General features: G+C 48.3%; 1 protein-coding gene across 1 annotated transcript; it reads left to right on the forward strand.

Moving 5' to 3' along the window:
* Positions 1-5,235: 5,235 nt before the first annotated feature.
* On the forward strand, positions 5,236-8,620 carry Ankrd33 (ankyrin repeat domain 33). Its single transcript, XM_070035299.1, has 3 exons — positions 5,236-5,365; positions 5,772-5,912; positions 7,815-8,620. The coding sequence occupies exons 1-3, from the start codon at positions 5,245-5,247 to the stop codon at positions 8,534-8,536; spliced, it is 984 nt and encodes a 327-aa protein (XP_069891400.1). The 5' UTR covers positions 5,236-5,244; the 3' UTR covers positions 8,537-8,620.
* Positions 8,621-12,775: the final 4,155 nt, after the last annotated feature.

Raw genomic sequence — 12,775 nt, forward strand, 5'->3', positions numbered from 1 at the left:
ATGGGACCCCCATCTCAACCAATAATTGGATGTACCAATAGGCTCCTGTTTTCTCAGCTACATGGGAAGTATAAACAGGAGGCTTGAAGTCAAGGCAGGCCTAGGAAAAATTATTTGAAGCCCTATCAGGAAAAAAAAAGTTGGACATGGTTCAAGTGATAGAGCGCCTGAGTTTAAGTCCAAGTACCACCAAAAAGAAAAAGAATGACCAAGAACCTTTTTGGAGTTAATGCAGGGTATTGAACCCAGGGACTAGGGCATGATAAGCACACATTCTAACACTGAACTGCACCTCCAGCTCTACCAAGAAATGTTGCCAAACAAAAATGTCCAGGCTTATGCTTGGTAGATGTTGCCAGTAATCCCAGTTACTCAGAAGCTGAGATCTATGGATCAAGGTTCAAAACCAGTCTTGGCAGATGGGCTTGCCTTGCATGCATGAGGCCCTGGGTTCGATTCCTCAGTACCACATAGGCAGAAAAAGCTGGAAGTGGCACTGTAGCTCAAGTGGTAGAGCACTACCTTTGAGCTGAAGAGCTGAGGGACAGTGCCCAGGCCCCACAACCAACAACAACAAGAACAACAAAAAGCCAGTCGTGGCAGAGAAGTCTAAGAAATTCCATCTCCAATTAATCAGCACAAAAGGTGGACTGGAGGCATAGCTCAAGTGGTAGAATACCAGCCATAGAACAAAAGAACTAAGTCAGAGCATGAGGCCCTGAGTTCAAGTATCAATATTCGCGCTCTCTTTCTTTCTCCCTCTCTCTCATCAGAAAGAAAGAAAGAAAGAAAGAAAGAAAGAAAGAAAGAAAGAAAGAAAGAAAGAAAGAAAGAAAGAAAGAAAGAAAGAAAGAAAAGAAAGAAAGAAAGAAAGGGGGCTGGGAAGGTGGCTCAGTGGTAGAGCGCTTGCCTTGCATGCATGAGGCCCTGGGTTTGATTCCTCAGCACCACATAAGCAAAAAGAAAAAAGCCGGAAGTGGCGCTGTGGCTCAAGTGGTAGAGCGCTAGCCTTGAGCTGAAGAGCTGAGGGACAGTACCCAGGCCCAGAGTTCAGGCCCCACGACCGGACCAAAAAAAAAAAAAAGAAAGAAAGAAAGAAGGAAGGAAGGAAGGAAAAATGTACCTCCTCATCTTTTATTGAGGAAGCAAAGATTTTCCTACTGTTTAGACCGATGTTTGCATTTTACTCGCTCACATTGCATTGTACATGACCACATGAAGCTGAAAGGTGACTAGAGAGAAGGGGGATTATGGTCAGGCATTGTGTCTGCTAATCAGAGATGACTCACATATAAACTGATAGATCTCTCCTAAATGCCACTTAGAATTCCATAGCATGTACCCAAGACATTTTACTGTGACGGCAAGGGGCATAGCAGCTATCTTGTGACTAAGAAGAAATGGTAAAAGAATCCAGAGAAGGCCCTGATTTGATCAAATTGTTTAGCTGACAACAATAGCTTACTGGCCCTAAACTTTTAATCGTATATGTGTAAAAAACAACCCCCTCTTTCACAGTTCAGTTGCAGAGAACAGAAATACATCTGACTATTTTAAATAGAAAGGATTAGAAAAATCAGGCTTCAGGTCAGGAACAACTGCCAGCTTTGAAGGTCATGTGACTGCTATGGTCACGGGACCTCTGCCTGTAATTTAGAAATCAACGGAGAGACTACTATGGAAGCTGATGTATCAGGAAACTGTTCCCAGAGCCTGCCTGCTGCTGAGTCGATGACTGCTGAATAGATGGCCCATGCTTCATGGCTCTGTTCTAAACTTGTGTGCCTTGCACACAGACCCTACACTGCAGATTCCTAGTGCAGGGACCCTAGGAATTGCTGTTTACTTTGTCAGCTTCTGTAGTTCAAAAGAAATTCTCACAGCAGCTTCCATTGGGTGCTGAGTGGCTGGCCCAGAACGGGGAGCTCACTACTGAAGTCAGTGTAAGGTCCGCTCCTGGATGGCGAGCAGACTCCACCCTCCTTGCAGCAAAGTCTCCACCCAGTACCTGCGTTACCTAGGCAACTGGGACACCTGGAAGAGGTCACATCTGAATTTGATGTGGCCATACCTTTCTCCGCCCATACCCTAGATAAGGGCTAGCCCAGGCCAAGATTCTCTCTCTGCCCTTTTCTAGCTCTCTCTGCTCTCTCTCTGTTCTTTTCTAGCTCTGTCTGCTCTAGCTCTTTCCTCTCTCTTTCCCAGCTCTCTCTCATTCCCAGGCCTTTCCCAGCCGCGTGGAGTGCCAACCTTGCCTGGTCCCAGCAAGTCTACTGAATAAACCTACCCCTTACCTGAATACCACATGAGTGCTGCTGTTCTTACTTGACATACCTCTTTTTAAAAACCTAACAGTCAGCTTCAGGCACTCACAACCAGAAGTGCTCTAAACTGCCACATGACTCCCGGAACCAGGGTAGATCTTAAATATAGCATTGAGGGAAATAAACAGAGAACACCAGGGCACAACATGTTGCTTAAAGATATATCCATAAGCTGGGTGTGGTGGTGCATACTTGCAATCCCAGAACTCAGGAGACTGAGGCAGGAGGATTGTAAATTCAGTCTGGAATATGAAAGCAAGACTCTGTCTCAAAAATATATATTAAAAAAATCATCCCAGCATGATGGCTCATGCCTACAATCCTAAAGCTACTCAGGAGACTGAGATCTGAGGATTGCAGTTTGAAGCCAGCCTGGTCAGGAAAGTTTATGAGACTCGTATCTTTAACCACCAAAAAGCTAGAAGTAAAGCTATAGCTCATGTAATACTACACTAGTCTTCAACAAAAGAAGCTCAGGGATAGTTCTTAGGCCCTGAGTTCAAGCCCCAGAACCAGCACACACACACACACACACACACACACACACACACACACACACACACACACACACACACACACACACACACACACACACGACACTACCTTTTTCAATGAAATGTACTTTTTCAAAAATTTATAAGTGCATGGCATTTAAAAATTTATAAAGAGATGAGAAAGCCAACGTGGGGATCAGAGATGGAAGGGAAATGTAATTAAGTAGTGCTGGGATGATATGATTGGAGGGAAAAGGGTCATTTCAATATTCTACATTGAACTCCAATCTACTAAAGTTAATCGTAAGGAATAATTTAGCAATGATCTATTATTACATTCATAAGAAGTCTTTTTCTGTTTGTTTTGCTGGTAGTAGGGTTTGAACTTAAGAGTCTCACAGTTGCTAGGCTGGTTATGTCTCTAGCTCTACTTTTTGCTGGTTAATTAGGGATGGAATCTTGCAGACTTTTCTGCCTGAGCTAGCTTTGAACTATGATCCTCCACAAATCCTTTCAGCTTTCTGAGTCGTTAGGATTAGAGATGTGAGCCACTGGCACTCAGCTATTATTACACTAATAAATAATTCAAGTTAAGTATTTCCTATTGACTAGCACTCTGAAATGAATCCATTACATTTAATATATCACAATTCCTATACGTTTTTGAGGGGGTCAGTACTAGGGTTTGAATCAGGTAGGCAATCATTGAGTCTGTGTGTGTGTGTGTGTGTGTGTGTGTGTGTGTGTGTGTGTATACGTATGTGTCCTAGGGCTTGAACTCTGAACTCCGGACCTGGCACTGTCCCTGAGCTTTTTCACTCAAACCTACTGCTCTACTGCTTCCAGCTTTTTGCTGGCTAATTGGAGATAAGTGTTGCATGGACTTCCTTGCTTGGACTGGCTTCCAACCTTGCTCTTCAGATCTCAGTCCCCTGAGCGGCTAGGATTACAGGCATGAGCCACTGGTGCCCATCAATTCTTTATGTTTTGATCTCTCTAGAATGTAAAAATAAATAAACAAACAGGTGCAGGTAACTCCTGAGCGCCCCCTCCTCCATTATCCTGAGTGTTGTAGCCATATTTAATGAACTTCCTGTACCTCTCCCTCTTTCACACCATCCTCAGCCATGTTGTACCAGAGAGGAGAACACCTCTGCTCTTAGCCCACATAGCCCTTTCCCTGCTTTGAACTTAAAGCTCTGCTTTGGAGAGCAATTGGCAGGTCTCAAAGGCAGAGGCGAGCGCAGGACAGAGGCTGGTCCTCCGTGCTCTCGGTAGGGGTAGCAGCCTGGGAGCTCAGGCAGGTCTGGCAGGGCCTTGGGGCCCATGTTGGTTGGCTTTAGACAATACCCACCCACTCCAATCCCTTCCTAACCCGCTTGACCCGGCTCAGCCCCAAGGTGTTTGTGGCAGCTTTTTCTCTGAGTCTAGCCATCTGTCACCTGCTTCCAGGTCACTCGGAGCGGAGCGAGTGTGCTGGGAGGTAAGATCTTAGTCCTTTTTTCTTTTTGTGTCCAGTCCTGGGGCTTGAACTCAGGGCCTGGGTGCTGACCCTGAACTTTGTTGCTCGAGGCTAACACTCTACCACTTGAGCCAGAGCTCCACTTGGGGCCTTTTGGTGGTCACTTGGAGATCAGAGAGAATCTCGCAGACTTTCCTGCCCTGGGCTGGCTTCAAACTGTGATCCTTAGATCACAGCTTCTTGAGTAGCTAGGATTACAGGCATATGTCTCCAGTGCCCGGCAAGACCTTACTCTTGGAGATCTTCGAGCCCCAGGTAAGGATGGGGAGAGAAAAGTAACTCCTTGTGGGGAGCCTCCATGGGACTCTGCTTCACAGTACCCCTCTACTGCTCCTGGTCCCGTCCATCTACCTCTGGTCCTCAGCCTGGTGCATGGGACCCCTGCCCAGGATCCAGGGAGATACTGCACCTGTCTGTTCTGCCACAGCTGCCAGCCACGTGAGGAGGGACTCACCCACAGGCCTCAGGCTGGAAGCAGAGGAGCTGGACATGGCTGAGACACCGTCCTGCCCCAAGGAGGAGACCCCTGCCCCTGACGAGAGTCTGGGAGCCCTGTACCGGGCCTGTGTTCACAACCACTCTGCTCAGCTCCAAGCCATCCTGGATGCTGGGGTCTCCCCAGAGCAGGTGGCTCATGCGGACAGCAATGGAAGGGTGAGGTGCTGCCAGGGGTTTTCCCCAGGCAGCTGGGGACAACTGGGTCGCCCTACCAGGCCATATTGATCTGATTGACCCTGAGAATTTCAGGGTCAATCTCCACAGTTGGGAAGGGTGAGGGTGGGCTTGGGTGGGAGAGAGGTGGGACTGGTATTGGGACAGATATAGGTTTAGAGGGCACAGGAGGTCCTTAGGGAGACCCTGGGGGAAAGTGGGGACTCAGCTGCCCCACCCCCAGACAGGCCTCATGGTCGCCTGCTACCATGGCTTCGCAAGTATTGTGACCCTGCTGAGCCGCTGTCCTTACCTGGATGTGAACCATCAGGACAAAGAAGGGAACACGGCCCTCATGCTGGCTGCCCAAGCAGGTTCGAGGCTGCCCCCCACCCACCGTGTGCACTTTCACCAGCCATCAGGACTAGGCATGAGATTGTCCCAAGTCAGGCTCTGCTCCAGCCCGGAGAGCACAGCCTCCCCCTGTCCTGAGCAACCCGCACTCTACTCCTACGGACTCCACGACTCCAAAGCCCCCTAGTTGTCTCTCTGAGGTTTTCTCCAATCTCTCTCACGCAGAAGGCCGCAGTAAGTCTTCTAAGGCTAGGATCTTTGGTTTTTTAATTTAATGTGAGCCAATCCTCCTTTTATAAATCACCACTCCCTATTTTTTTTCTTTTTGTGCCAGTCCTGGGACTTGAGCTCAAGGTCTGGAGGGTAGCTTTGGGCTTCAGCACTTCCTGGCCTGGGGAACCACACTCCTCCCTTCTTGCCCTGCAGGCCATACCCCTCTAGTGAGTTTCCTGCTCAACTACTATGCGGGCCTGGACTTGGAGCGCAGGGACCAACGGGGATTCACCGCCCTGATGAAGGCAGCAGTGCAGGACCGTCCCGAGTGCGTGGCCACCCTCCTCATGGCAGGTGCATGGGCCCTGGACTCTGAATGTCCCTCTGCTCGGCCTCCCCTCCAGACCCTAAGGCAACCATCATTCACCTGCAGGGAGGTAGAGATGGAATGTCAATCTTGGCCACCTTCCTAAAGGAGGGGCTTTCTAGAAGATTGGGTTCTTTCTCCCAACCAAGTCGAGCTATTGATAACTCTGGGAGAGCTGATCTCAGGAAAGCTTGGGAGGGAAAGCAAAACAGCAAGGTGTGGTGGCTTCTGCCTTAGCTAATAATCTTAGCTACTCTGTAGGCTGAGATCTGAGGATCACCTTTTGAAACCAGCCTGAGAGAAGGAAAGTTCCTGAGACGTATCTCCAATTCATCACCAAACATCTGGAAGTGGAACTGTGGCTCCAGTGGTAGAGTACTAGCTTTGAGCAAAAAAAAAAGTTCAAGGCAGGTGCCAGGTGGCTCATGCCTGTAATCCTAGCTATTCAGGAGGCTGAGATCTGAGGATCAGACCTAGCCAAGGGGAGGAAAGTCCATGAGACTTGTCTCCAATCAACTACTCAGAAAAAGCCAGAAGCGGAACTGTGGCTCAAGTGGTAGATCACTAGCCTTGAGCACAGAGAGGCTCAGGGACAGCACCCAGACCCTGAATTCAGGACCCACAAAAAAGAAGAAACTGGGTGCTGGTGGCTCATGCCTGTAATCCTAGCTAGTCAGGAGGGTGAGATCTGAGGATCACAGTTCAAAGCCAGCCCGGGCAGGAAAGTCCATGAGACTCTTACCTCCAACAAACCACCAGAAAACTGGAAGTGGCGCTGTGGTTCAAGTGGTAGAGCGCTAGCCTTGAGCTGAAGAGCTGAGGGACAGTGCTCAGACCCCGAGTTCCAGCCCCATGACCAACCAAAAAACAAAAAGGAGGAGGAGGAGGAGGGAGGGGAGGAGGGAGGGGAGGAGGAGGAGGAGGAGGAGGAAGAAGAAGAGGAGGAGAAGGAGTCAGCAGAAGCAGCTCCTCAGAGTCTACATCCAGGTCCTGAGTTCAAGTCCTTGAAAAAACAAACAAACAAACAAAACATCTTGGAAACAAGAAATGGCTGGGACCTAGAATCTGATTCTTGGGTTCTAGTCCTTGCCCTGCCTCTGGCTGAGTGACCCTGGGTGGATGACTTCTTCCTCTGAGCCTCACCAGTATGGAGAGTGTGCCAGCCTTCTCTGGGTTGGCCTCAGCTGGGACAAGGCAGGCCTCCCGGGAATACAGTGGCGTATAGTTGAGGCTCTTGCTGTGCTGAGTGGGGCTGTGGAGTGAGGATCACTCTGACTATGAAGTTGGAATTTTCATTGTTCCCAAAGCCTCTTTTCCCTGGGGAAAGATGGGAAAGGAGTTCCGCATCTTTCTCTTTACCCCAGATGTTGCCCTTTCCATAGGATTAGCAGTGTGTGTGTGTGTGTGTGTGTGTGTGTGTGTGTGTGTGTGTGTGTGTGTGTGTGTGTGTGTGTGTGTCCTGGGGCTTGAACTCTAGGCCTGGAGTTTCCTCCCTTTTGGATCCAGTCTCTTCTCTCTGATGCAGAAGGCTGTAGTAGTCTTCCAAGGCTAGGATCTGTGGATTTTGAACTTAGTGTGAGTCAATTCTCCTTTCACAAATCACCACTCCCTATTTTTTCTTTTTCTTTGTTGCGCCAGTCCAGGGGCTTGAACTCAGGGCCTGAGCACAGTCCCTGAGCTTTTTTTGCTCAAGACCACTTGAGCCATATCTCCACTTCCAGCTTTTCGGTAGTTAATTGGAGTCTCATGAGGTTTCCTGCCCAGGCTGACTTCAAATCATGATCCTCAGATCTTAGCCTCCTGAGTAGCTAGAACTACAGGCGTGAGCTGCTGACACCTGGCCACTACTCCCTATTTTAACTCCCTTGTTACCCTGTGCCTCCTTCCAGGTGCTGACTTGACTTCGGTGGATCCTGTTCGGGGCAAGACAGCCCTGGAGTGGGCTGTACTGACAGACAGCTTCGACACGGTACGGAGGATCCGGCAGCTTCTCCGGAGGCCCAGAGCTGAGCAGCTCAGCCAGCACTACCAGCCCGAGTGGCCGCCCCTGCCTGGGCTCGTGGCCCAGGCCCAGGCCCAGGCTCAGGCTGCCCCATCCCTCCTAGAAAGGCTTCAGGCCTCACTGAACTCCTCTTTTGCCCAACCTCCTCAGGAGGGAGGTGTTCTAGACCACCTTGTCACCATCACCACGGGCCTCGCCAGTCCCTTCCTCACCACTGCCTGCCACACACTCTGCCCTGACCAACCACCTGCCCTGGGCACCAGAAGCAAGTCGGTGCCAGAGCTGCTAGGGACTGCCCCTCCTCCTGCCCCAGCACCCCAGCCTCCTCAGCAAGTCCCTGGCTCCAGAGCCTTTGTCCCCTACCAGAGTACCCAGGGTCTTCTCTCCCAGTGGTTACAGCCCAGGGACAGCACCAACAAAAAGTTTCAAGTCCCCAAGATCCTCCTCTCCAAGGCACATTCATCCCCTAGCCAGTGCCCATCCATACCCAGGTCTGTGGGCCACCAAAGTCTGGCCCTTCCTCTCTGGCCATATCAAGAGCTCAGAATGGCAAGAAAGAGGCAGGAGGAGGAGGCCAGGTGTACACAGAATCAAGGGAAGATGGGCTAGGCCTGGTTAGGAATAGGTGGTCAGGCTCTTGTCTAGACTCTTTTTCTGCTTACAGCCTCTTCTGACTTCCCATCTAGTTCTGCTGGAGGAAATCTGCTTCTGTGTACAAGGCTATTTATTCATCCTAGCAGTAACACAATGGAACCCACCTAAGTGTCCGCCCACTGGGGACTGGCTATATTGTTTATGGGGGTAATTGCCTTATACCCATACCTACCCTGTAATCTGTATCCTCTACAGAGGATTATTAAGGAAGAGAAAGGAAGCTCCTTATATTCGAATTAAAGGAGACCCTCAAGATTTATTAAATTAAAAGAATGGAAAAGTGACAAAAGTATTGTTTGTCAAATAAAATCTTTTTCACAAAAATAAGCATGACAGCTGAGCACCGGTGGCTGAGATCAAGGATCTCTGTTTAAAGCCATCTCAGGCAGAAAACATTGGTGAAATTTTCATCTCCAAATAACCACAAAAAGCTGGGAAGTGGAGCAGTGGCTCAAGTGATAGAGCACTAGCCTTGAGCACAAAAGCTCAAGGACAATCTCCAGGCCCAGGAGTTCTAGCCCCAGGACAAGCACAGAAAATAAACAAACATGATAAATACAATATAGCATGAGTACCAAGATTTATTTAACTACTGAATCAGTGAACTCGCAGATTGGATCAAAGCAAGAAATGATGACTCTTATTGCCAGTTAATTGAAGAAAAGTCTAGTGAGAGCCGGGCGCTGGTGGCTCACGCCTGTAATCCTAGCCACTCAGGAGGCTGAGATCTGAGGATCGCGGTTCAAAGCCAGCCCGGGCAGGAGAGACCGTGAGACTCCTATCTCCAATAAACCACCAGAAAATCGGAAGTGGCGCTGTAGCTCAAGTGGTAGAGCGCTTGCCTTGAGCTGAAGAGCTGAGGGACAGCGCCCAGGCCCGGAGTTCAAGCCCCATGACCGACAAAAAAAAAAAAAAAAAAGTCTAGTGAGGAAGAAAAAAATTAATTCCTATCTGGCAGTAAAAATATAGTATTTCTTTTTTAAAAAATTGCTACTTATCAATCTTCTTCAGGTTAATGTCTTCTTTCATAGACTCCTAACTATTAGTAGTGTATTAACTGGACATGCTGTTTTACTCACCTCTAATCCCAGATACTCAGGGGACTGAGGTGGGCAGATCACTTTGAGCTGAGTTTGAGGCTAGTCTAGGCAAGATAGCAAGACCATCTCTCAAAAAAGAAACAGATAGACAGGCACCAGTGGCTCACACCCATAACCCTAGCTACTCATAGGAGGCTGAGATTTGAGGATCACCGTGAAGCCAGCCTGGGCAAGAAAGTCCATGAGACTATGATCTCCAATTAACTACCAAAAAAATTGAAAGTGGAGCTATTACTCAAGTGGTAAAGTGCTAGTCTGCAGCAAAAATGCTCAGGAATCACTCCCAGGTCCTGAGTTCAAGCCCCAGTACACACATACACACACACACACACACACATACACACACACACACACACACACACACACACACACACACAGAGAGAGAGAGAGAGAGAGAGAGAGAGAGAGAGAGAGAGAGAAACAAATGAAAGAAAAGAGAAGAGAAAAGAAGACATGAGGAGGGGGTAAGTAAATCGTATGTGAAAGTTCCCCTGGATGACACAGAACTGAGGTTATTACCAAGTGATCTGACATATCCTTGAAAGGACATTCAGTAACAGTTTGGGAACTTGACTCACAAGTTCTGGATTCTTTTCCTCCACACATTTGTTGCAGAAATACATTTACTTGAATATTCATAGTAATTATAGTAAATACACTTAGAAGGTGCTTCCTATATACCTTAAGGCATTTGACCCTCCCCCAAATCTTCAAGATTCCATCTTTGAGGACATAGGCACAGAGAAGTTAAGAAGCGTGCAGGTCCCACACTAAAGACTGGCAGAGATCAAGATCAGCCCTCCAGACGTGGCCCCTGTAGCACTAATCTTATTGTCTCCTGGGAACAACTCTGAAAAGAAACAGCTATTTTCTCTGGAAAAGGACTGAGCAGCTGATCAGGGTGAGAGGGAAACTTTTTGAGTATCCTTTTTACGTGTGTGTATGTGTGTGTGTGTGTGTGTGTGAGAGAGAGAGAGAGAGACAGAGAGAGAGAGAGAGAGAGAGAATGAAAGAGAGGTGTATTACTACTGGAGCTTGAACTCAGGGCCTCATATGCCTTTTCTTTAATTTTTAAAAATTGTATTGTTAGTAGTTATATAAAGAAGTTACCATTCCTTGAGACAGGCTATGAATACAATACATCTTGATCAATGTCACACCCTCCATCCCGGCCTTGCACTCCTGCTTGGTTTTGTTGTTGTTGTTTTCTCAAGTCTGGAGCTCTACCACTTGAGCCTCAGCTCCACGCCTGGCTTTTTGGTAGTTAACTGGAGATAAGAGTCTCATGGACTTTCCTTCTTGGGCTGGCTTCAAACTCTGATCTTCAGATCTCAGCCTCAGCTAGGATTATAGATGATTATAGATGATTATAGCGCTTGGCTATGATTATGTATTTGTAAAATTTGAAAAGTTAAACAAAAAGAGATGGCCAAGCATAATTGAAGACACCTATAATTCCAGCTGGAGATCAGGAAGATTTCCCACCTAAGCACAAAGAAATGTAGGTTGTGAGGGTTAAACAACTACCGCAATGTCACCAGCGGGTAAGTGGCCATATGGAACTTGAAACCACCAAAGCCTCTGCTCACAGCTCGGCTTCCTCCAATTCTTCCTCCTCCTCCTTCTTCTTGCCAGTCTTAGTTTTGAACTCAGGGTCTGGCACTGTCCCTGAGCTTCTTTTGCTCAAGGCTAGCACTCTACCATTTGAGCCACAGCATCACTTCCAGCTTTTTCTCTTTATGTAGTACTGAGGAATTGAAGCCAGGGCCTCGTGCATGCTAGGCAAGCACTCTACCACTGAGCCACATTCCCAGGTGCCTCCTCCTTTTTGTTTTTGTGTTGGTACCAGGGCTTGAAATCAGACCTTTTCCTTACCGTTTCCACTCAAGGCTGGTGCTCTGCCACATGAGCTACAACTACATTTCTAGCTTTGTTCTGGTTAATTGAAAATGGAATCTTACAGACCTTTCCATTCAAGCTAGCTTTGAACCTGGATCCTCATATCTCAGCCTTCATCACAGTAGCTAAGATTACAGGGCATGAGCCACCAGTGCCCAGTTCTCCCTCTGAGTCTTTGAGCCTGTCCTTCCTACTTCCCACCTGCTCAGGAGTGACACTGGCATCTATACACAGAGAGACAGAGAGACAGAGACAGAGACAGAGAGACAGAGAGACAGAGAGAGTGTTGTTTTGTGTTGGGCCGCATCTGAGGTCAGAGGCTAAATGTACAATGTTTTCCAGCAGAGGGAGCCTTTCCATCTGGCTCCCACCTGCCACTCCCAAAGCCTAGCCAGCTCTCTGGCATCTGGAAATCTGGAATCCCAGACCTTTCTCAAGCAGCACCATCTCAGGCCAACCTATTTCTGTCTAATTTGAAACAACTCCTGACCACAGCCTGTTCTCCTTCCCAGAGTTGTTCAGGCTGAGCACAGGGGAGGGAGAAGAGCCTCAGATATGGCCTTGCTCTGCCTGTTCCTGTGACACCTCAGGTCTCTACTCTCATTCTAGCTTCTAAGGCTTCTACTCTTTGGTTCCTGTCAGCAGAGATGCAGAATCCACACAGTCCCTGGTCATGCAGAACACAGGCCACAGAGACGCCACCAGCCTAGGACTTCAGCATTGGCAGACCTTGCTGTCAATCCTAGCCCTGCCCCTCCCAGCCTCTGTCTCCTTATTTGCAGCATCAAATGATGATCACATATAACAACTGCTACTTTCCAGGGTTGTTGTGAGGCCTAAAAGAGGGGGCTACTGAACAGCTCCTGATGCAGGTAGGCAATTAGCAGTCTATTATCTGAGGGAACCATGGAAGCAAGGAAACAGTCCAAGACAGCACCACAGAGGAGCAGGGGGAATGTCACTGAACCCCATGGCCTCTCCTGTAGTTCTAAGATGCTATTTTGGTGGCCATTACAGTGTAAACCTATTTATCTGCACCTGACTCACTCCTGAAATCGTAGCTACTCAGGAGGCTGAGATCTGGAGGACCATGGCTTGAAGTCAGACCAGGAGGGAATGTCCCTGAGATTCTTACCTCCAAAATAACAAGCAAAAGCAGAGATGGAGATGTGGCTTAAGTGGTAGAGCTCCAACT

Source organism: Dipodomys merriami, unplaced genomic scaffold (assembly GCF_024711535.1).
Source record: "Dipodomys merriami isolate MVZ:Mamm:240054 unplaced genomic scaffold, mDipMer1.0.p SCAF_10, whole genome shotgun sequence".
In the NCBI taxonomy this organism is placed as follows: domain Eukaryota; kingdom Metazoa; phylum Chordata; class Mammalia; order Rodentia; family Heteromyidae; genus Dipodomys; species Dipodomys merriami.

What these genes read in the sequence shown, in the direction of transcription:
- Ankrd33 (XM_070035299.1), top strand. Translation starts at nt 5,245, where the DNA reads ATGGTCGCCTGCTACCATGGCTTCGCAAGTATTGTGACCCTGCTGAGC. An exon ending in CATGCTGGCTGCCCAAGCAG is followed by an intron (nt 5,366 to 5,771) that starts GTTCGAGGCTGC and finishes CTTGCCCTGCAG; the next exon opens with GCCATACCCCTCTAGTGAGT. An exon ending in GGCCACCCTCCTCATGGCAG is followed by an intron (nt 5,913 to 7,814) that starts GTGCATGGGCCC and finishes GCCTCCTTCCAG; the next exon opens with GTGCTGACTTGACTTCGGTG.